The sequence below is a fragment of the Doryrhamphus excisus genome, chromosome 4, assembly GCF_030265055.1.
Source record: "Doryrhamphus excisus isolate RoL2022-K1 chromosome 4, RoL_Dexc_1.0, whole genome shotgun sequence".
In the NCBI taxonomy this organism is placed as follows: Eukaryota; Metazoa; Chordata; class Actinopteri; order Syngnathiformes; family Syngnathidae; genus Doryrhamphus; species Doryrhamphus excisus.
In genome coordinates this window covers 2,399,284-2,422,150 of record NC_080469.1, presented here as the reverse complement: position 1 = coordinate 2,422,150, position 22,867 = coordinate 2,399,284, and the positions used below count along the sequence as shown (strand labels likewise).

The 22,867-nt window shown below is 37.2% G+C and overlaps 1 protein-coding gene across 3 annotated transcripts; it reads right to left on the bottom strand.

Moving 5' to 3' along the window:
- Nucleotides 1-296: 296 nt before the first annotated feature.
- Nucleotides 297-14,774, bottom strand: ncaph (non-SMC condensin I complex, subunit H). 3 transcript variants are annotated; one of them, XM_058069877.1, is made up of 18 exons: nucleotides 14,636-14,774; nucleotides 12,275-12,500; nucleotides 11,946-12,036; nucleotides 11,758-11,850; nucleotides 11,276-11,393; nucleotides 11,034-11,173; nucleotides 10,602-10,791; nucleotides 9,237-9,319; nucleotides 8,893-9,071; nucleotides 8,586-8,731; nucleotides 8,389-8,495; nucleotides 7,215-7,334; nucleotides 6,281-6,388; nucleotides 4,658-4,771; nucleotides 3,359-3,472; nucleotides 2,345-2,418; nucleotides 1,406-1,481; nucleotides 297-715 (listed from the first exon to the last, which is right to left on the bottom strand). In XM_058069877.1, the coding sequence occupies exons 2-18, from the start codon at nucleotides 12,493-12,495 to the stop codon at nucleotides 656-658; spliced, it is 2,034 nt and encodes a 677-aa protein (XP_057925860.1). In that variant the 5' UTR covers nucleotides 12,496-12,500; nucleotides 14,636-14,774; the 3' UTR covers nucleotides 297-655. The 3 variants fall into 3 exon arrangements, with proteins under 3 accessions (XP_057925860.1, XP_057925861.1, XP_057925859.1); XM_058069878.1 differs by lacking the exon at nucleotides 14,636-14,774 and adding an exon at nucleotides 13,378-13,483; XM_058069876.1 differs by lacking the exon at nucleotides 14,636-14,774 and adding an exon at nucleotides 13,282-13,465.
- Nucleotides 14,775-22,867: the final 8,093 nt, after the last annotated feature.

Genomic DNA, 22,867 nt, shown 5'->3' with positions numbered 1-22,867 from the left:
GGTACTACCCAAAAAAATTAGAATTTCAAGTAAATCTTGTTTATTTTTAACATAATAATGAAAACAATTGTATTGAACCATTATATACACATTGACATATCTCAAGCAGTTTATTGTTGTAACTTTAAGATTAGGATTTTCATCTTATTAAAACACAAATCCACAAACTCAGTATATTAGAATACTGTGAAAAGCTTCAGTTTGTAGATTCAAAAAGTTAAATTGCAGATTTTTCCTTGACATCTTTAGCAGTTTTGTAAGAGAAAGCAAAGAAAGCAAAGAAAAACTTGCAAGTGATGTTCAGATTTGTTGCTATATTGTCCCCCTCCGACCCAACTCACCACCACAAATACCACAAGAATCATTTTTATAAAAAAAAAATGATTTTATTGCCTACAATATAAATGTTTTGTGTACGTAGACAGTTATTAATGTACAAAATATCCATCCATTGTCTATGCTGCTTATCCTCATTAGGGTCGCAGGGGTATAGACAAACAACCATTCACACTCAAATTCATACCTATGGAGTCGCTAATTAACCTAGCATGTTTTTGGAATGTGGGAGGAAACCACAATACCCGGAGATAAATGGTACAAAATAGATATACATTTATAAATATGAACCTTTTCTTCAAATTCATACATTTCATCCTCAGCGGCCTTGTCTGATGATGATGTCCGACATGTCGTCAACCTTCACCAGCTCCAAGTTCTACACAGGTAGAATAATAATTATTTTCTGGTCGTCTGAGTCAGCAAAAATAGTCACAACACAATCAGAACATTAAAAAAAAAAAAATCAGCAAAATGTGATAAAAGTATATGTATATACATTTTATTTTTCTAAATTCTATGTACCGGTAATTGAGATGTCAATTAGCACAAATCAAATAAGGCTAACATACGCCCTCATTTATTATGTTTGATTCCTTAATCATAAATTGAATATTTTTTGAAGTTAGAGCATAGAAAACCCTTTTATGACCTTCTAAATCTGTTTTTTTAAACATTAAATCCCATTATAGTAGACATAAAAATAGAAAATAAGCAATTTAAAGCGTAAATAAGACATGTGTTTCGGTGCTAAGAGAGCTGACTGGGGTGTGGGTGGAGACAGGAAGTGGCGTCTGGGGTTCAGAGTTGAGTTTTAGCTTGGTGTGGGTTACGTCCACAACTGGAATTATCATTTTAAGAAACTAAATTTAACAAAACATGTTTATCAATTTTACTCAATGAGATTTCCAAACAGAAAAATCAAGGTAAAAAAAAGAAATAAATGGACAAAATTCAAACACAAAAAATCCCTACCAGCAAACCACCACCAATAGATTGTAATACAACGGGAAGCAGCTGAAAAGTCCTCTGAATTTGAACATTTGTGCACTTAATAAACATCACTCACCTTTTCATTTGCGAGATGAAGCAGTGCCACAAATGCCAAAGGCACCGATAGGTTCTGAGCCATCATGTTGGGCAGTCTACACGGCAAAAACAAACAAACAAAACAAAAACACTTTGAATAATGAAGCTGATAGAGTAAACCTCGGATATATCGGATTCAATTGTTCCCACTGGTTTTGTCCGATATAAGCGAAATCCGTTATATGCGTATACCGGAAAATGTCCGTTTTACGCATATATCGGATTTATATCCGTAATAAAAAGGCACTTCCTTGACTATGTTTCCAATGTACCTGGACTGGGCAATGAAAAGAGACGTAAGGTAATGAGAATTTAACTTTATTGGACTCTGAGCATAACAAATTGTTAATTAAGCTAGGCCCTGTTACGCCCGTCAGGCCTACGTTATTTCCAATAGTGAGGTTAAGATCTCATTCACTGCTGTGCTAGTATTATTGACGTCACTCACTTTTATATTTGTCCTAAATCTGGAGCCAGGAGAAAGACAATAGCCAGTGACATCAACAAGATTAGCATAACGATGCGGCCATCCGATATATGCCAGGGAAATTTAATGGAAATGCATTGGAACGGGACTGGAGAGTTTGTCCGAAATAGGCGAAATCTGTTATAAAATTCCGATATATGCAATGAATTTTTATTGGAAATGCATTACAGAAAAATCGGTTCTTTTTTATCTGTCCGTTGTGAGCGAATTTCCGATATATCCGAGGTTTACTGTATCAACAAACATGTTGACAACAGAAGAGCCTCAGCATGGTCTTGTTTCCTTGCTTATATTACCTTGTCTCTAGTCTTTTGGTACGCAAACAACGTGTTTATTATAATGACTTTGAGACGCACATCATTCGACAATAAACCCGAGTCAGCCACTAATTGCCTCTCGGTGATGCAATTAGAAATGTTTGTTAGGTTATACCTCTGAAGCAGCGCCTTTGTGGTCTGACTGAAGACTTTGTCCCCGCAAACTTCAGGCGTGTCCACAGCTTCCACCTGTCAAAAAAATACATAAAACATACGTTTGCACTTCTATTGTAGTATGCAATTAAAAAAAAAGAAAGGATATCGCAGGGGTGGGCAAACTTTTGGACTCGTGGGCCGCACTGAGTTAACAAAACTGTCTGGGGGGCCAGAATATATATTTTTATAACACACACATTATTTTACGCTTATAATTCTAACAGTCCACCTTGAATTATTTGTCTAATTTTATTTATTTATTATATATTATAATGATTAATTATATTATATATATTAATTTTATTATTATATATATTATATTTAATATATTATATTATATATATTTATTATTTCTTTGTATATATATATATATATATATATATATATATATATATATATATATATATTTATATATATTTGTATTTGCTTATAATTCTAACAGTCCACCTTGAATTATTTGTCTAATTTTATTTATTATATTATATTTAATCGACATATTATATATATAATTTATTATATATATTATAATTATATTATTAATTACCTTATATATCAATTATATTATATTTTTATATATTTATTATTTATTTTATTTATTTACTTATTTGTATAATTTTATCTGTAAACGTGTCAGATTATTAGCTATATGTTTTAAATATGTTCCATATATCCCTTTTTTCCAGAGCACTTTAAACATCAAACCACATCAAACTACAAACTTGAATTTTACATTTTAATTTTTTTTTAAATTATTTTTATTGTTTTTTTTTTTTTTACTGAATAAGACATCCGACTTGCAAGTCATGTTGCCAGCATGTATGTTAAAAGTTAGAAAGCAAATGGCGGGCCGGATTCAAACGCTTAGTGGGCCGCATGTGGCCCCCGGGCTGTACTTTGCCCACGCCTGGGATATCGTGTAACACGCAGAGGATAAAAATGAAGTGGGTAGTCGTCGTAAACCAGAAAAACGAACCTTAGTGGGATTTTCTGGGCTTTCTTCTGTTAGAAGAGTCCACATGTTGGTCTTCAGTCTCTTCATATCCATTTTCTTGGCTGTTTTTGTGTAGTTGATTTCTATCTTGTTGACCTTCGTGGAAAAATGAAAGAGATCATTTACTGTACTGTACATACAGCATGGTCTCTAGGGGGGCAGACACAGACCGTACTTTACCTTACAGCAGGGGTCTCAAACTTGCGGCGCTACTTTGAGGCCCCCCACCTTGATACCAAAGTTTAATGTTGAAATGACAGCTTAAAGCTGTGTGCACACCGGACACAATTAACATGACTTTGCCCCGCCTATACTGTTACCCTACCTTGTTACCCCGCCCTGTTTTGCTTTGGATTAGCAATGAAGCTAAAGGCTTATGACGCTTACGGGTACAAATAAATGCAGGAAATGATTTGGAATAAAACGGTCAAGATAAAGCATCTCATAAAAACATGTTGTTAAAGTTACGACACTGCTCCCAGATGGAACTGAGTACGATGCTAACTTGCTAATTGGGTAAAAATGTTAAGTTTCATTAATTAATTCATGTTAAGGTTAAATAACTGTTAATACTGTACATTTGAATCTGAAAAAAAATCATTTCTCTACCAACTGTATGTGGTTTCTTACGTTTTTCTTATTTGCTGTTTTATTATTATTTGACTTATTTATTACTGATTGATTGATTTATTGTCTTTATTCTTAATTTGTTTATTTTTTTAATCTTATATTGTGCATAGAAAAATAAAAATGAAGATATTTGAGAACAGTGGAATGTTTTATCAGATATTTTGGTGTGGAAAACCGGAACCAAAGTACTGAAAAAGTGTAGGGAATATAGCAGAAGCAAAAGAATTGAAGATAGTTTTTTTTATTGATTTTTTTTTACAGTTTTTAATAAATGCGGTTTGGGTTTTTTTTTTTTTAAAAACCTGATGCGGCCCGGTTTCACCCAGAACCTAGCTCCGGTGGCCCCCAGGTAAATTGAGTTTGAGACCCCTACCTTACAGTATCACGGTCATGATGACCGAGGGATTACCCCCCCCCCCCCAAAGGATGAATATCCCTAACTTCTGCACATTAATCCAGTAAGTGGAAAGTCCAAATGTGACCTTGCATGATTGTATTTTCTTCTTCTTTGCTTTAATTGGCAGAGCTAGCCTGACCGTTAGAAGGCAATCATAAAAAAGAGAAACTGTTCCTAACTTTTTTTAACTGATAGAAAAAATGACACAATATTCATTTGAGACATTTTAGAAAAAATACATTACAAATACATACCTTCTGTGGTTCAGGTACAAGATTGTCCTCACCGTAGGTGGAGATGTCGTCTTGTGAGGGTTGTGTATCCTCCGAGTCTGGAAAGCCCTCCGCATCGTCATCACTGTCACCAGTCTAATTGGGACAATGAAGAAAGGTTTTGAAATTTGAGGTTTATTTGTTGTAGATAAATAAAAGGAAGTGGGATGAAAGAGGGAACAGTAAGTACAGTCCCGATCCCAATGGCGATTGTGAAAAGGAGGTGAAGAAGCGTGTGCAGGAAGGATGGAACGGGTGGAGAAAAGTGTCAGGTGCGATGTGTGATAGAAGTGTTTCAGCTAAAATGAAAGGAAAGGTATACAAAACTGTGATGAGACCAGCCATGCTGTTTGGTCTAGAGCAGGGGTCTCAAACACGCGGCCCGTGGGCCAAATGTGGCACGCAGGACACTAGTTTGAGGCCCCCGCCTTGATATGAAAGTTATCATGTACCCAGAAAAAATTATTACGTTTGATTAATGTTCATGTTAAAGGTTAAATAACTGTTAATAGTTATCCTCCCTATCCGTGTGGAAGTGGTAAGTTTTTGGCTATTTAAGTTGAAAGGAAATAACTTGAAGGCTACCGTTTAGGTCGCTAGCTGTCTAGTTTGCGAGTTAGCATGTGTCTCAAGACCCTGCAGTTGCGCAATATGTTGTAAATAAAAAGAGTATAAATGTGACTATAGTCGTGTTTTGTCATGTCTACAGGGCTCTAATAATGCTTTGTTCATTTTAATCTGAAAAAAATAATTTGTCTACCCACCAACTATATGTGGTTTCTTAAGTTTTTATTATTTGCCCTTTTATTATTATTATTATATTTATTTATTACTGACTATTTTTCTTTATTATTTGTTTATTTATTTTCATCTTATTTTGTGCAGAAAAATAAAAATTAAAATATTTGAGAACAGTGGAATGTTTTATCAGAGCTTTTATTGTAGAAAATCGGAACCAAAGCATTGAAAATGTTTGTATATTTTTCTGTTTTTAATAAATGCGTTTTTTTTTTTTTGAAAACCTGATGCGGCCCAGCCTTGCCCAGAACCTAGCTTCAGTGGCCCCGAGGTAAATTGAGTTTGAGACATCTGGTCTAGAGACAGTGTTACTGAGGAAAAGACAGGAAGTAAAACTGGAGGTAGCAGAGATAAGAATGAGGTTCACATTGGGAGCGACCAGGATGGATAGGATCAGGAATGAGTACATGAGAGGGACATTACATGTTAGAGCCCATGGAGATAAAGTCCTTTAGGCCAGACTGAGATGGTTTGGACATGTCCAGAGAGATAGTGAATATATTGGTAGAAGGTAAGCGCTGCCTGGTAGGGGGCGTAGACGAAGGCCAAAAAGGAGGTTTACGTATGGATGTAGTCAACATCAAGCAGCAGCAAGGTTTGAAGTGTGAGGGGGAGCCAGCGTTTTGTGACAAATAGAAATGTCTTGTGTTTTTTTTGCCGGTGGTCCCGCATGAAAAACCCCAGTGATAAGCAAGGATCTAGTACTGCATACAGCAGATACTTACAATGAGTATTTGACTCAAATTAAAAGGAAGGCACATTAAAGGGAATACTTTTTGGGAAAGCAAATAAAATGAAATGTCCTACCTGAAGACCTGGACAAAAGTTGGCCGTGTCGTTGGCATTGTTGTAGTCGTAGTCGCCGATGTCCCTTTCCAGCTCTCCAGACAGCCTCTTCTGTGCTTCTTGACATAACTACAGTCAAACAAACACCAGCATCTTATTTTCAACCTTGGTTAATGATGATTACAAGTCAGGATTCCAAGGGCGTCCTGATGTTTCTCTTTGAGGCCCCATGCAGAAAAAATCAGTGGAACCTTTTCAACCTTTAGGTTTTTGTGTTTTTTATATGATATTCTTTTACTATACAACAATTGCTGTGGCAACTGTGTTGTATGTGCGGACTACAGCGACAAAGATTTTGTACATGCACAAATCCAAATACCAAAAAGTGGTATAATCCAGGTTAATACAGCCATAACACATGGAAAAAAGTGACCAAATTTCATTCATTCATTCATTCATTTTCTACCGCTTTTCCTCACGAGGGTCGCGGGGGGTGCTGGAGCCTATCCCAGCTGTCTTCGGGCGTAAGGCGGGGTACACCCTAGACTGGTCGCCAGCCAATCACAGGGCACATATAGACAAACAACCATTCACACTCACATTCATACCTATGGACAATTTGGACAAAAGTCGCCAATTTCTAGCATGTTTTTGGAAACCATGCACATCCACACAGAGATGCCCGAGGGTGGGATTGAACCCTGGTCTCCTAGCTGTGAGGTCTGCGCGCTAACCCCTAGACCACCGTGCCGCCCTTCCAAATTTCATTAAAATGTAAAATTGTATGTCAACAGTGGACACTTTTTGGTCATGAGAAAAACATGGTGGACTTTGGATACTTTGTGATAATACAGATGGCAGTAATATGGATGAATAAAGTAGACATGCATGTACATTTCCAGTTGTGCGTAATGAATATAACTCCTAAACAGAATATGCAGTATTTATGCCTCACCGACGTGGAGGGTTTTAATCGCAGCTGAGAGAGAGTCTCTGGGGCAAACTGGAAGTCCGCTAGCAGGGTTGTCTTCTTGTTGCTGGTGCTGAGGGCTGACTTGCTGAGCGTGGTGGCCGCCTATGAAAAAGGGAAGATGGCAGATTCAGCACAGATCTAACACCTATCAAATAATATGCATAATTAAAATAAGCATATTTACATCTTTTTTTTTGCCTAAATTAAGCATTTCCAAGTATGAAAATACATAATAAAAAAAAGGCGCAACAATCGTTAACATGGGCTATTGTTGCAGCTGTGACCCCACAGCAAGCTAAAACTCAAATCTGAAGCCCCGATGTCACTTCCTGGGGGTCTCAAACACGTGGCCCACGGGCACATCATAATGGGACTGTCTGTGAATTTTGCTTGTCATTCCAACTTTGTACAGTAGATAGAGTTGTCACTGCTCCCTAGCACAGTTCATATGGGAATAAGAAGACGTGGCAGGAGGGATCAATGTTGCCAATGAAGCTACTTTGTCGCTATATTAATGGGAGTATTCGGACCCCTCTAGAACAGGGGTCTCAAACACACGGCCCCACTAGTTTGAGGCCCCCGCCTTGATATGAAAGTATAATGTTAGTGCGGCCCCGCGCAAGTTTGATATGGATGCTGTATGGTATCATGTACCCAGAAAAAATTATTACGTTTGATTCATGTTCGTGTTAAAGGTTAAATAACTGTTAATAGTATTCAGAGTATTCAGACCCCTCAGGAGCAGGGGTCTCAAACATGCGGCCCGTGGGCCAAATGTGGCCCGCAGGACACTAGTTTGAGGCTCCCGCAAGTTTGATATGGATGCTGTATGGTATCATGTACCCAGAAAAAATTATTACATTTGATTAATGTTCATGTTAAAGGTTAAATAACTGTTAATAGTTATCCTCCCTATCCGTGTGGAAGTGGTAAGTTTTTGGCTTTTTAAGTTTAAAGGAAATAACTTGAAGGCTACCGTTTAGGTCGCTAGCTCTAGATATTTGAGAACAGTGGAATGTTTTATCAGAGCTTTTATTGTAGAAAATCGGAACCAAAGCACTGAAAAAGTTTGTATATTTTTCCGTTTTTAAAAAATGCGTTTGTTTTTTTTGAGTTTGAGACCCCTGATTTACAGCCTCACACAACAGTTACTCACTCTTGTGGTACGGAAATAGGTATCAAAGTTGACGTCCGCATTGAAGTCCATTTCAAACGCCTTCTTGGGCTTCTTTTTGCGCGTCTCCTTGTCTGGCAAATGGTCCACTAATGGGGAAGATTTAAATGAAGTATTTAAAAGGAGGGTGTACATTAGTAGTAGTACTAATAATGAGTTATTCGTTTCACTTCACTCACACTTGTGCTTTGGCTTGAACTGCCAGTAGCCTGGTCCTGCCCACTTGGCCATTGTTCTGGGGCTGAAGTAGGAATACTCTCTGGGCTCAGAGGACAGCTGCAGGCACATCGTGGTGATATCTGCTTCTCCAATTGGAACCACGTCACTGGATCCCCATAGAAAGTGCAATTTATTCACTCAATGTACAGTAAATCATGCCAACGTTATTACCGTTATTGTCCGTTAGAATTCTACAAGCATATTATAAGTATCAAATGGACAACAATACAAAAATGGCTGCTGTTATTCTAAAACCGAGGTTCGCACCGTCTTTTTCCGGAGCCGGAGGCCTCACACCCCTCTTTATGTTCCTTTATCCCCTCCTCACAGTCACCATCCTCGTAGTTGTCATCAAATTCGGGGTAATCCTCTTCAACTTCAGGTTCAGCATTGACGTCAAATACATGTTCACCCTGCTTCATCTTCTCCAAGAGTTGATTCATTGTCTGAAAGAAGACAAATATCAGTGGTGTTAGGTTCAACTCTACCAGCCAGATGTGTGCAAAAGTTAAGATAGCATTTCCCAAGGTTTATTTTTGTAACCATAGTTTGCTAACTACAAGAGTATGATTTTAAGTCATACTTTATACTGAAGTCAAGTATTCCCTGACCTGCTCTGGGTTCCAGCTTGTGAAGGAGAAGTCCTGCAGAGAGGGACAAATGGAGCTCTTCTCTTGAGAACGCTGCAGTCCAGCTGCCAGAATTACAACACAAATATGGATATATGGCATGAAAAGGGGCGACACAAAGGAACATCCTCAACAGGGTTCAGTACAACAAGGTTTCGACTTTCTCTCTCTCTCCTGGTATGGTAATGGTTTTATTTCATTTGAACATGCATCAGATTACAATTGAGTGCATCCCATAATCAGTTCCCAGTTCCACATGTCCAAAAGGAGTAGGAAGAAGCAAAGCTTATTAAATCCTACCCCTCCATCTAGTACTTTTACAATCAGTAACTGTTACATTTGTTCACTTCCTGCTTTCCTAATATAGTTTAAAATTTTTTGTTCAGTACCGAAGTACTCGGTGATATGAGCATCCAATGCCATAATGGGTACCATAGTAAGTGTCAATATATTGATATATATAGCACATCACGACTGGTTCAAGACTCTTCATCCTTGAATTTAGCAAATTTATTTTATCCATTTATTCATTAATTTATTTTATTAATTTTTAAAATTAAAAAAATATATATTTTTATTTTTTGTCACATACCGACGTACGAGGTGATATGAGCATCCAATGCCATAATGGGTACCATAGTAAGTGTCAATATAGTGATATATATAGCACATCATGACTGGTTCAAGACTCTTCATCCTTGTATTTAGCAAACATCAACTGCTTGTATTGTTTCTTGAATTGGCTCATCGTTGTGCATTGTTTGATTTCCTTACTCAATCCATTCCATAGTTTGATTCCACATACTGAAATGCTATGGCTAGCATAACGTAGTCCTAGCATAGAAGTGTTTCAAATGTACTTCTTAGTATTGTATGTATTGTATATTGTATGTAGTATTGGATGACATTTTTAGCTAATTGGTTATTTTTTAGCCTTATGTATTATTTTAGCTGTTTGAAGATGAACTACATCAGCAAGTTGAAGTATTTACGATTTTAGAAATAAGGAGTTAGTATGTTCTCTGTAGGCGGCATTATGATTTATCCTTACTGGCCTTTTTTGCAGTGCATTTAGCGAGTGAAGATTGCTTTCATAGTTATTAGTCCATATTTCCTCACAATAGGTAAGATATGGTAGAACCAGATAGCAATAGAGTGTGTAAAAAAAAGAGTGTGGAGTGATTTCTGATTGAGAACAAATTTTGCTTTGTTCAATATTGAAATATTTCTGGGTATATATTGAAATATTTCATATCTTGGAAAGGGTGTAAAAACCTACAAAATCAGCAGAAGATCGAATATGTAGGCAAATGAACAACAACAAATGCTTAATTGTATTTTGTTTACCCATGAATGGGGATGCAGGGACGCTCATTGGAGGTGGAGGAGCGTGTGAAGATGTGGACTGCAGAAGCGTCATGTAGGACGGAAAGAGCAGCTCACAGCGACTGTTCTCACTGAAGAGAACAGACAGGAACACGCCGGCTGTACTACTCTCATCAAAGGAGGAGGCCATGCGATGGAACATGGGGTCCACCTGGATGGGAAAGCAAGAGCATGTGTACTGCATATATAGTGCATATGGGATACACACACACAATAATAGCCAATAAGCTTTGGTTAATTATATTCACCCAACCAAAGTCTCAATGAGGAGAAATCGATGGCATGTCAGTAACCGATGTCTGACATTTACTGTGATTATTCTTTTAAATGTTGTAAAAAAAAATGTATTTCTACAATGTGCCAATTACTGTAGTGGGTGTTATTACACCGTACCTCACATTTCCTCTCAGATTCAGCACTGTTAATGTTGCTCAAATTCTGCTCCACGGTCTTCTTTGGAGGCCTCTTCTTCTTTGGCTGCTTGGCCATCACCTCTGAGTCTTCATTTTGCGCTTCCAGCTGAGCGGCATTCTCTACAGTTGCACAGAACAGAACAAATTCAGAATGTCTACATTTTAAAATACAGGGAAAATCAACCAATACAACAACCACAATCACAGCACTGAGACTTTCACCTTCTCCTGGTTTGGTTTCAGCTCCAAGGCCACCAAGTACTCTGTATGCATCTGCATGAACTGCATCCACCCGTACGGCGTAGATCTTAGTACTGGCATCCAGTGTCCCAGCTGCTACCTGCAAGATGAAACACACAAAGACTGGAAAAGTCAGCATCCTCATATTAGACATGTGTCATATATTTACCAAAACCTACAAATTCAGATTGCAGATCCACAGTTAACCACAGTTAACAGTAGACATGACTGAGCCATTAGTTTGAATCTCACATATTAGCAAATGGAGAAATGTCATAATCATAATGCATATCTGTGCCAATGATAAGGACATGGTCCTATTAACGTCAATACAACAAGGATTTCCCATGCACTTTAAATGTCATAATTATAATGCATATCTGTGCCAATGATAAGGACATGGTCCTATTAACGTCAACACAACAAGGATTTCCCAGAAGCAGGATGTCAAACTTCCAACATACCTTGAAGTTTGTGAGCTCTGAATCTTTCTGTTTCAGAATATCGGCCATGTAATCAATCAGATGCAGACCAAAGGCATTTTTTGTGGTAATTTTCTGTCAAAAAAATGAAAACAATGCATGAGTCAAGCCAATAACTTTCAATAAAGTCTGTAATTTTGACTTTATTGATATTGAAAAAAAATACTTACATTCTCGGTGGAGAGTTTGATGCAGGTGGAGTAATGTTCTGAGATTTGAGCATTGGATAACTTGGGCACAGCAGCAGGTGTACCTGCAGGGCTGCAAGCAAACACTGCTTAATCTTCTGTATACTCTCAAAGTATAACAAGTATTGTCAGACAGAGGGTGTTTAAAGTGCGGCCCAGGGGTCATTTTTCGACAGCAGTTCTTTATATTTCTCACAATTTCAGGGGAAAAAAAGTCTGCTCACAAAAACATAACAGAGTTCTATTCATAACAGAGTTCTGCGATGATGAAGACCACTAAGGAAATCGGAAGATTGCAGAGTATTGCGTACCTGTGAGTTGCAGAGTCACTGATAGATGATTCGGTCGCAGCTTTGAGGTCAATGACTCTTGACCTTCTGCGTTGTCGTCGCTCCTTCTCGTCATCATTGCCAGGGAAGGCTGTGAGCAGCGGGGTGCTACAGACGACTGGTGATGATAGACCCTTGTTTTTCACAGAAGGGGACACCCATCCTTGGTGTACCCGGGAGACAGGCGTGGAGGCTGCACTCATCTTTGCTGCAAACACAAAAGACCTTGCAGTTTTTGTACATGTGCAAACACGTACAGTAAATCTGGAGACATATATTTACAAGCAACAATTTAACCATATGCAAAGCAAACTGACCTGATGTTATGCACTCTATTAAGAGAGATAAAATATGCCTTTATTCGTCCCTCAGTGGGGAAATTTGCATTGCACAGCAGCAAAAGTACAGAATCAGTTAAGCAGTACAAAATACACAATATAAAAATAAACAATATAAACAACCCAAGTATTAACAAATCAACAATTTTACCCAGAGTTATATACAAATAGTTTGCAGATAATATAAAATTAGATGAAATATATGACCAGTCTATACACTATGAGATCTTGCTAGTGAGTTAATATGAGGCATTATAGAAATACTTCACTTATTACCTTATATCCTCAAAACAAGCCTTTTTAAAACATAAAAATGATGTTTGTGGCATATACAGTTACAGGTATTTTATACATGAACCGTCTAATTTCAATTCGTAATAATAGCAAGGATATTCATAAAAGGATGCAGATACAAATAACATCGATACTGTCGGAAACGCAATGAGATTAAACAAAAACATTTTTTTTTTAATTTAGAGCTATTTTAATCCGGCACAGTACGAGAAAAAAAACACAACAACGCATTTGATATCAACAAAGTCATTTCGGATACAACAGCAGTTAGCATAACAATGATAGCGTGTAGCATCGAAAAGACAAGATTGAGCCATTGTTCACATTTTGACGGCGGAATAAACGGGTTTCGCTTACCGTACGTTATTCTTACTCACGACGCGGTGAAGTATCTCAAACCCGGTACAGTTTAGTAAAAAGATTAACAATTAAAAAAAAAAGCCCTGGGCTCACTTTGTCTTTTCTTCCTGCTCGAGTGTTTGAATTTTTGCGCCGAGCCGTTACGTACGGACGCAATGCGTGATGACGTCACATCCGGCCAACTGCGTTAGGACCTGGTTAGTGAAAAAAAAAACTGTATATACCTAAGAAAAGCTACACGTAACGTGCGTGTTACGAAATTGTAACCTTTTATGACTGCTCAAAGTGTAACCGGGGGTCTAATGAATATTTCGACTGACGTTGCGGAGCCTTGTTCTTCTTCGGTTTTATGGCGTTTGGCATCCATTAATTTTGTTAGTTGTGTCTTCGCTGTAGTCACAGTCTCGCATTAGTGCCGCACAGAAACATATTTTTTCCTTCTCCGGGATAAATATAGCACATAAGTACTCATTCCCTCATATTACATTAAAAAACTTCCTTTGATGTGTCCTTCCACTCATGTTCAGTCATCCTTTTAGTGTTATTTCTTCCATTCCCATCTCCCATCGGTTCCCTCTTCATCACCGCCCATTGTGCATCATACCATGTATACATATCTGGGTATGTGTATTATAAATAATAAATAAATATGCATCCATCCAGTGTATATACTACTAGATATCATACAGGTCAAATGTGAGCTGATGCATTAGTGAAAAATGTTTGCCATTTTCCAACCTTCCACACTTACTTGGCACCACAATGAACCTGCAAACTTAAATGATCATTAGTTTTAAAATATAAAATATGGTTTTGCGTTTCTTTTTGTCTGTATTTCCACGGTCCCTGGTGGAATAATGACATTTTAAATTGTGTGTTTTGAGTGTATTTATTGCCACCTGTGAAAAAGAGAGACCTTTTTTTAAAAAAAACAACGTACTATTATGTTTTATAATTGAGGTGAGCTCATGTCAAGGGAATTATGATCATCATTCGACAATGCAGTGTCACAAACTGTAACTCGATCAGACAGCAACTAGTTCTTGTGTTTTACTGATGGATTTATTGCAAAACCAACGTGAGAACTAAAAGGGGTTCAGATACAAAATATAAAATAAATTACTGGTCACATAATACACAATAACATTATGTCTACAAATTCGTTTTCTTATCATTAAACAAATTTTATTTACAATAGTGCAAATAAACTTGCCATTACATACATTTCCATCAACAAACAACATGATTAACATTAGCTCGTACAGCAAACTGTAAACTAAGACTAACACTAACTAATACAACTAACACTAAGAGACATAAACGCAACTAATACAAAACACATATACTGCACCTTAATGGCTGCAAACATGCCTTAGGAGGGAATTATAGAGATGATCTTTAACTTTTAGCACCTATTAGCTTTTGAGCACGAAAACAAACAACGGAGCTTATTTTCTGTGGGTGTAACGATTAAACGCGTACGTGCGGAAACGACGATTTTGCTGAACAGTAGTTCCGCCTTATATGCACCTAAGTAGGAACCAAAAAGTGACAGCATACACTGACCCAGAGTCAGTTACACAAACATATCAATCACAGCACATATTTTTTACATTCAGTCCCCTGTTGGGGATTGAACTTATTAGCAAAACCTGGATGGAAGTCATAGACATAGACATAGACATAGACATAGACATAGACATAGACATAGACATAGACATAGACATAGACATAGACATAGATAATAAATAATAAATAATAAATAATAAATAATAAATAATAAATAATACATAGATTACATCAAATATGAACAATGTACAGCGTAAACTGTAATTTGTACAAATAATTTCAATAAATCTTTTAGTATTAAAATTCTTGGTATAATTAGGTTTTTAGTCTAATTAATTTAAATAAAAAATAAATAAATAATAATCTAAAGTTTTGGTTATGCGTGTGGGCAGGTAGAGGGGCTTATTGATCTCAAAACAAGCCATCCAGTATGACCACAAGAACAGGGGGAGGTGCAGGTCCCAGTAGCATCTTGCTGGTGAACATGACGAGATGAATGGGCAGCGTGGAGACCTTCTAGGATTCTTTGTCCTGCCTGGCTAATAGAACAGGAAGCTGAGATGACGGAGGGTCTTGGTGATGCGGAAGTGGCCGGTCCACCACGAGTACCTGCGTTTTTTGGTGACCAAAATGACATTTTTTTTTACATTGTTACATGTATGTCCAAGCTTTGTTAGGTGGTATCATATCCAGCTCCACTGTGATGTAGTTTCAGTGTCACTGCTTTTCCTGCAGTTTCCAGCTGATGGCAGTCTTGAGCTTTGGTGATTCCTTGGTGAACATTGCGGATGGCCTTACAATACAGTATGTGGAATGATCCTTGAGTCTGTTGTTCTGTAGCTCCTTTTCAAACTTGTGTATATCCTGAATTCACCTTCTTTGACCTTCACTGAGTAAAATGTGAAATGAATACAATCAAATTATCAGCTGCATTCAAACATGATCGCGGAAGAGGCTTAGCCTTGTCAAGTCAAAAGGAATTCAGGACCTCTTCTATTCAGAGTGATATGCCTTATTTCTTCATAATTTTGATCATTATAACGAGTAAGAACTCCATCAGAAAATACATTTTGGTACCCGTGTAACCAACCTTGGTGAAGCTCCAGATAATCACTGGAGTGGAAACTCTTATGACCGGAGAGAAAGCGTGGTGACTCTGGGGGAAGGAAACACTCAAGTGGTCAACACCAGGTGTGTGTTGGGAATTAAGAGGATTGCATTCTTGGATGCGACCTTCTGTCTCAAATCTGCACCACATTCCCAGGTTAGCACGTTTGCCCGACCTTGTGGACAAATGCATCACAGCATTAGTAGCCAAGAACAACAATCACCTGCCCAGTTCCCCAGCTGCCTGTCCCTAGATATCGCCGCAGCCCAACCCTCCTACAACCATCGCCATCCACTGGACAGTGGAAAGTCAAGTCATGTCAAGCCAAGTCATGTCATGTCAAGCCAAGTGAGACATGTCAAGTCATGTCAAGTCATGTCATGTCATGTCATGTCATGTCAAGTCATGTCAAGTCATGTCAAGTCAAGTTAAGTCAATTCAAGTCAAATCAGGCCAAGTCAAGTCATGTCAAGCCAAGCCAAGTCAAATCAAGTCAAATCAAGTCAAATCAAGTCAAATCAAGTCATGTCAAGTTAAGTCAAGTCATGTCAGGCCAAGCCAAGTCATGTCATGTAAAATCAAGTCAAATCAACTAAACTCAAGTCAAGTCATGTCATGTCAAGTCAAGTCAAGTCAAGTCAAGTCAAGTCAAGTCAAGTCAAGTCAAGTCAGGCCAAGTCAATCAGACCAAGTCAAGCCATGTCATGTCAAGCCAAGCCAAGCCAAGCCAAGCCAAGCCATGTCAAGCCATGTCATGTCATGTCATGTCAAGTCAAGTAAAATCAAGTAAACCCAAGTCAAGTCATGTCAAGTCATGTCAAGTCATGTCAAGTCATGTCAAGTCATGTCAAGTCATGTCAAGTCATGTCAAGCCAAGTCAAATCAAATCAAATCAAATCAAATCAAATCAAATCAAATCAAATCAAAAAAGTCATGTCATGTCATGTCATGTCATGTCATGTCATGTCAAGTCAAGTCAAGTCAAGTCAAGCCATGTCAAATCAAGTAAACTCAAATCAAGCCAAGCCAAGCCAAGTCATGTCAAGTCAAGTAAACTCAAGTCATGTCATGTCATGTCAAGCCAAGTCAAATCAAGTCAAATCATGTCATGTCATGTCATGTCAAATTAAGTAAACTCAAGTCAAGCCAAGCCAAGTCAAGTCATGTCAGTCAAATCAAGTCAAATCAAGTCAAATCAAGTCAAATCAAGTCAAATCAAGTCAAATCAAGTCAAGCCAAGCCAAGTCAGGCCAAGTCAGGCCAAGTCAGGCTAAGTCAAGTCAAGTCAAGTCAAGTCAAGTCAAGTCAAGTCAAGTCAAGTCAAGTCAAGTCAAGTCAAGTCCATTTGGATAGCCCTTAATCACAAAAGAGCCTCAAAGGGCTTAACAAGCAGGCCACAGTAGATACAGCAGATGATAGACAATAGACGACATCCCCGATCTGAGCGTCTCGCGGGCTGCATTTGGCCCGCGGGCCGCAAGTTTGAGCCCCCTGCCCTAAACATACCCAAAGACGGCTTTTATTACAGAAATGCTGCTAACCCTAAGCTGAGTTACAGACTTGGCGCGACCCAACTAACCAACCAGTCAAAAAAAAAAAAATTCCCTGCTGATGAGACGCAAGGTCTTCGGTGAAGGTAGTGATGACAATTAAGAAATCAAAATGTGTCATTCTTATCAGAAATGCAGAATCTCTAGCTGCAGAGTTAGAGTCGTTCTTAACCTCGCATGTCTTCGCTTGCCCTTATCCATGTGGAACAGGTGTTGCTCACTGATTGTCACACGTAGGAAGATTGGTTGATGTGGAGTAATGGAAACTTCAATGAATATTCTTGTGACTGATTTTTGAGTGCCTGTGCCCATGCTTGTCGCTCTTGAATTATGCAAACATATCTCAGATGAAATGACATAATATGCATTATTTTTTTTTTACAATGTTATTTGTTGCAATGTCTGCAGTTTTAATCCTCCATAGTAAAATCCTTTTTGATGTTTTTGCTGTAAAACACGACGTTGAGAACATCAACATGAGCTCAATCAACTGAATGACCCCCCCCCCCCCCTCTCAAGTGATCCCATGAATACTGATGGCTCATATCAGGAAAGCAGGTGGCAGTCCAAATATTGATCATATTCCTTGATCTACTATGAGAGGAAACTCTTTTATAAATTGCACGAGTGACGTCAGATTATTTTCTAATGGGAAAAGCACCGAGCTGACCATAAGCAAACTCAAACTGTCAAGCTTTATTGATTTTTCTGACATATTGTGCTGTTGGGATAAATTAAGTGCCCGTCTGCGTTGTATTGCTCCCATTATAAGCAGCTTATTGATGATAATGGTTGGCTTATGTTCATATATAAATACACCAGCTCTCTTTGTGAGGCAGTTAATCTTATTATGTTGTATTGGTATAAAAGAAGTGTGAACTGTGGGTGCTCTAAGTATATATAAGTACACATTACATGTCCTACATGAGGTCACGGTGACCAGAAAAAAAATGTAATGTGGCGATGGAGTGAAAATATCAAGAAACCCTTTGGTCATGTCGTTAGTGTAATGATGTTAAAGGGGGGGGGGGGGGGGGGTTATAACTTTTATGTGCAGCCTTTCACCACAGGGAGCTGTTAAAATCACATTCTGGGCCCCAACTATAATCATCTAATACATCAGAGGGGTCTCAAACATGCGGCCCGCGGGCCAAATGTGGCCCGCAGGACACTAGTTTGAGGGCCTCCGCCTTTAATATGAAAGTTTAATGTTAGCTAGTTTGATATGGATGCTGTATGGTATCATGTACTCAGAAAAAATTATTACGTTTGATTCATGTTCATGTTAAAGGTTAAATAACTGTTAATAGTTATCCTCCCTATCCGTGTGGAAGTGGTAAGTTTTTGGCTATTTAAGTTTAAAGGAAATAACTTGGAGGCTACCGTTTAGGTCGCTAGCTCTCTAGTTTGCGAGTTAGCATGTGTCTCACGACCCTGAAGTTGCGCAATATGTTGTAAATAAAGAAAGTATAAATGTGACTATAGTCGTGTTTTGTCATGTCTACAGGGCTCTAATAATGCTTTGTTCATTTTAATCAGAAAAAAATCATTTGTCTACCCACCAACTATATGTGGTTTCTTAAGTTTTTATTATTTGCCGTTTTATTATTATTATAATATTTATTTATTACTGATTGATTGATTTTCTTTATTCTTGATTTGTTTATTTATTTTTCATCTTATTATAGAAAAATAAAAATTAAGATATAATCTGAAAAAAATAATTTGTCTACCCACAAACTATATGTGGTTTCTTAATTTTTAATTATTTGCCGTTTTATTATTATTATTATTATTATTATTATTATTATTATTATTATTATTATTATTATTATTATTATTATTATTATTATTATTATTATTATTATTATTATTATTATATTTATTACTGATTGATTTATTTTCTTTATTCTTGATCTTATTTTGTGTAGAAAAATAAAAAATGATATGATATGGGCCGCGAGTTTGAGACCCCTGCTATATGTGCCCTGTGATTGGCTGGCCACCAGGCGGTCGAGTGTTTAGCGCGCAGACCTCACAGCTAGGAAACCAGGGTTCAATTCCACCCTCGGCCATCTCTGTGTGGAGTTTGCATGTTCTCGACGTGCATTGCATGGTTTCCTCCCACATTCCAAAAACATGCTAGGTTAATTAGCGACTCCAAAATGTCCATAGGTATGAATGTGAGTGTGAATGGTTGTTTGTCTATATGTGCCCTGTGATTGGCTGGCCACCAGTCCAGAGTGTGCCCCGCCTCTCACCCGAAGACAGCTGGGATAGGCTCCAGCACTACCCGCGACCCTTGTGAGGATAAGCAGTAGAAAATGAATGAATGAATGAATTTATGATCATCCATTCTTATGATGCATATGCTTTAGTTATGAGTAAATGTACCAGCAATGGTTAGTTTCGGTTATGATGACATGAGTCAATTAGGAAGATGGGGACTTAAACAAGTTCTTACTTTCTGTAAACTGAAATAAAATGTGATTTGCCATCCTGTCCATTTCCATAAAGTGGATTATAAAGTCATTACAAATGAGGGGGGGGGGTGTTTCCAGGCATGGTGCATTAGTCAGGGCAGACCTGAATTGTGTCCTCCTACACATGCATCTTCATTTAAATTCATTTTAATTCTTCTCCAACAGACGTCCACTCAAACAAGACACTTTTTGGGGCCTTAAAGGTTTTTTTACTGTAGCTGTATGTTGCTCCTTTTATACTCAACTTCTATCCGTATCACTTTTGTGCACGTTTAAGAGGAAGTATTAGCGCCAACACCGGGGACTGTCATGCTTTGAAATGTTTATGCTGCTGTGTAAACACCAACTGTTAACCAAGCACCATTTCCAATCTGCTGTGATTTGGTACTTTGTGTTACAAGTGATGTTGTCGGGGGAAAAAAAATGTGCATAAAAATAAGTTGTAAAGGATTGTTAGCAACCAAAACTGCACACAAATGTAGTTTGATTCATGAACAATGAATGATAAATTATTATTTTTTTTTCCTGTGATATCATGAACTCTCAGTCAATATGCATGAACCCATGAAATGCATGATACATTACCTGTGCTAATGACAAGCAGTGGTGATTTTGCATGAGGGGCCAAGTGAACCAGTGTCTCACCAGATCAAACAGCTGGGTGTGTGAATGTCTTTCCTTTTTTCCTTTTTGTTCCACTATGTCTCCTATACAAACACACGTGCATATATTTATACATACTGTAAACATACATTAGGGCTGTCAATCTGTTACAACATTAATCGTGATTAATGGACCGCACTTTGGTCCATAGTTAATTTGGAGTTTTTAAATCTCTGATAGAAATAAGTTTTTATCTATAGGGGAATCTGTAGGGGAAATCTCTTTGTGGTAAACAAATGTAAAGGGATATAAATTTTAATTTTTTAATTTAATTCTTTTTTTAATATATTTAAATATATATATTATATATTATAATATATATATTTTAATATATTTCTAAAATATAGGTCATTATTTAAAAAATAAATAAATAATATATATATATTATTTTACTTTATTTAATTTTTCATATTTTATTATATATATATATATATATATATATATATTTTAAATAATAATAATAATAAATATATATATATATATATATATATATATATATATATATATATATATATATATATATATATATATATATATATATATATATATATATATATATATATATATATATATATATATATATATATATATACATAACTGACCTGCTACAGAAGCTACAGAATGTCATTGTTATTATAGAAGCTAACACGAAGCACTATTTTTCTGGCGTAGTGACACAGCGCTTCATGCCACTACCAAGAAGTAGTGAGCCCACTCCAAAACAATGTGATAGGACATTGATCTGGACTGACTAGGAAACAAGAACAAGCATATGAACAACTAATAATAGACAGTCAAATTATTATTATTAATGTATTTAGCCCACATTCCGTGTTTTTTAATTGTGAAAAAGAATGTGTGTGTATATATATATATATATATATATATATATATATATATATATATATATGTGTGTGTGTGTGTGTGTGTGTGTGTGTGTACATTAGTGCTGTCAATCGATTAAAATATTTAATCGCAATTAATTGCACTGGCCATAGTTAACTCAAATTAATCACATTTAATCACAGATAGAAAAATAAGTTTTGACCTATAATAAGTAATGGAAATCTCTTTGTGGTAAATGTCATTTTCATTTCAGAAATTTATAAATACCAAACAAAAACAAACAAAAATATTATAGGCATCAGCAGAAAAATGTATGGAACATTCATGGCCCCACACATTTAGCATTTTAGCATGTTTTTTTGCATTCCTTCAACGCATTCCTTCAACACTCTTTCCGGGAGGGGGTCACAATTTAATACACGCTCGTAGTTGTTACTGCAATTTCCCTGTACTGTATGTAAAACTATATTGTATCTGTTCATAACTTTGCTCCAAATAGTAAACCACGCAGTCGTGGAGTTCACGGTGTAAATTAATGACATGTTAATCCATGCTGATCTTCATAATCTCATTCCGCTTTCCTTTCATTATTCATTGCCGGGTATCATTCTTTTATCTTTTGTTGTGCCGAAAATGAAATGGTTCACCGTTTAATCAAATGCACTCTTCACCTTTAACATTTAGCAGGCTTTGTGAAAACCAGAACCTAATCCATCAAGCAAACCTTTTCATCTGGCCTCAGAATGAGCGTACACAAAAGCCACAGTCGCGTTGCGATTCATTATACTTAGTTTGCTTGAATTGTCTTCAACTAAATATGAATTACATTTACTGAGAAAAGAGCAGCTTCATTCCGGTATTCGTGGCTATTAACCAAAAAAAAAAACATTCAGCGGCGCCGTCATGCGCACGCACCCTTGCATGGTTTATGTTCCTCAAGTGATTTCCTTCACTGTGGAATCCCATCAAATGCATTTCATGAGCCATAGAGTTGCTTGTGATTTATTTGTGCAATAATGTCAATGTTGTGGGTTTCGAAAATGACATTATAATATAATGTTATACAGTAAACCTCGGATATATCGGATTCAATTGTTCCCACTGGTTTTGTCCGATATAAGCGAAATCCGTTATATGCGTATACCGGAAAATGTCCGTTTTACGCATATATCGGATTTATATCCGGTATATGCGTAAATGGGATTTTATCCGTTATAAAAAGGCACTTCCTTGACTATGTTTCCAATGTACCTGGACGCGCAGGCAACGCTGCAAACGCTGCAAATGACGTCGTATAGCGGCCTGTCACGATTCGGCGAATCGGAGCGCCACGATGCGGCCATCCGATATATGCGAGGGAAATT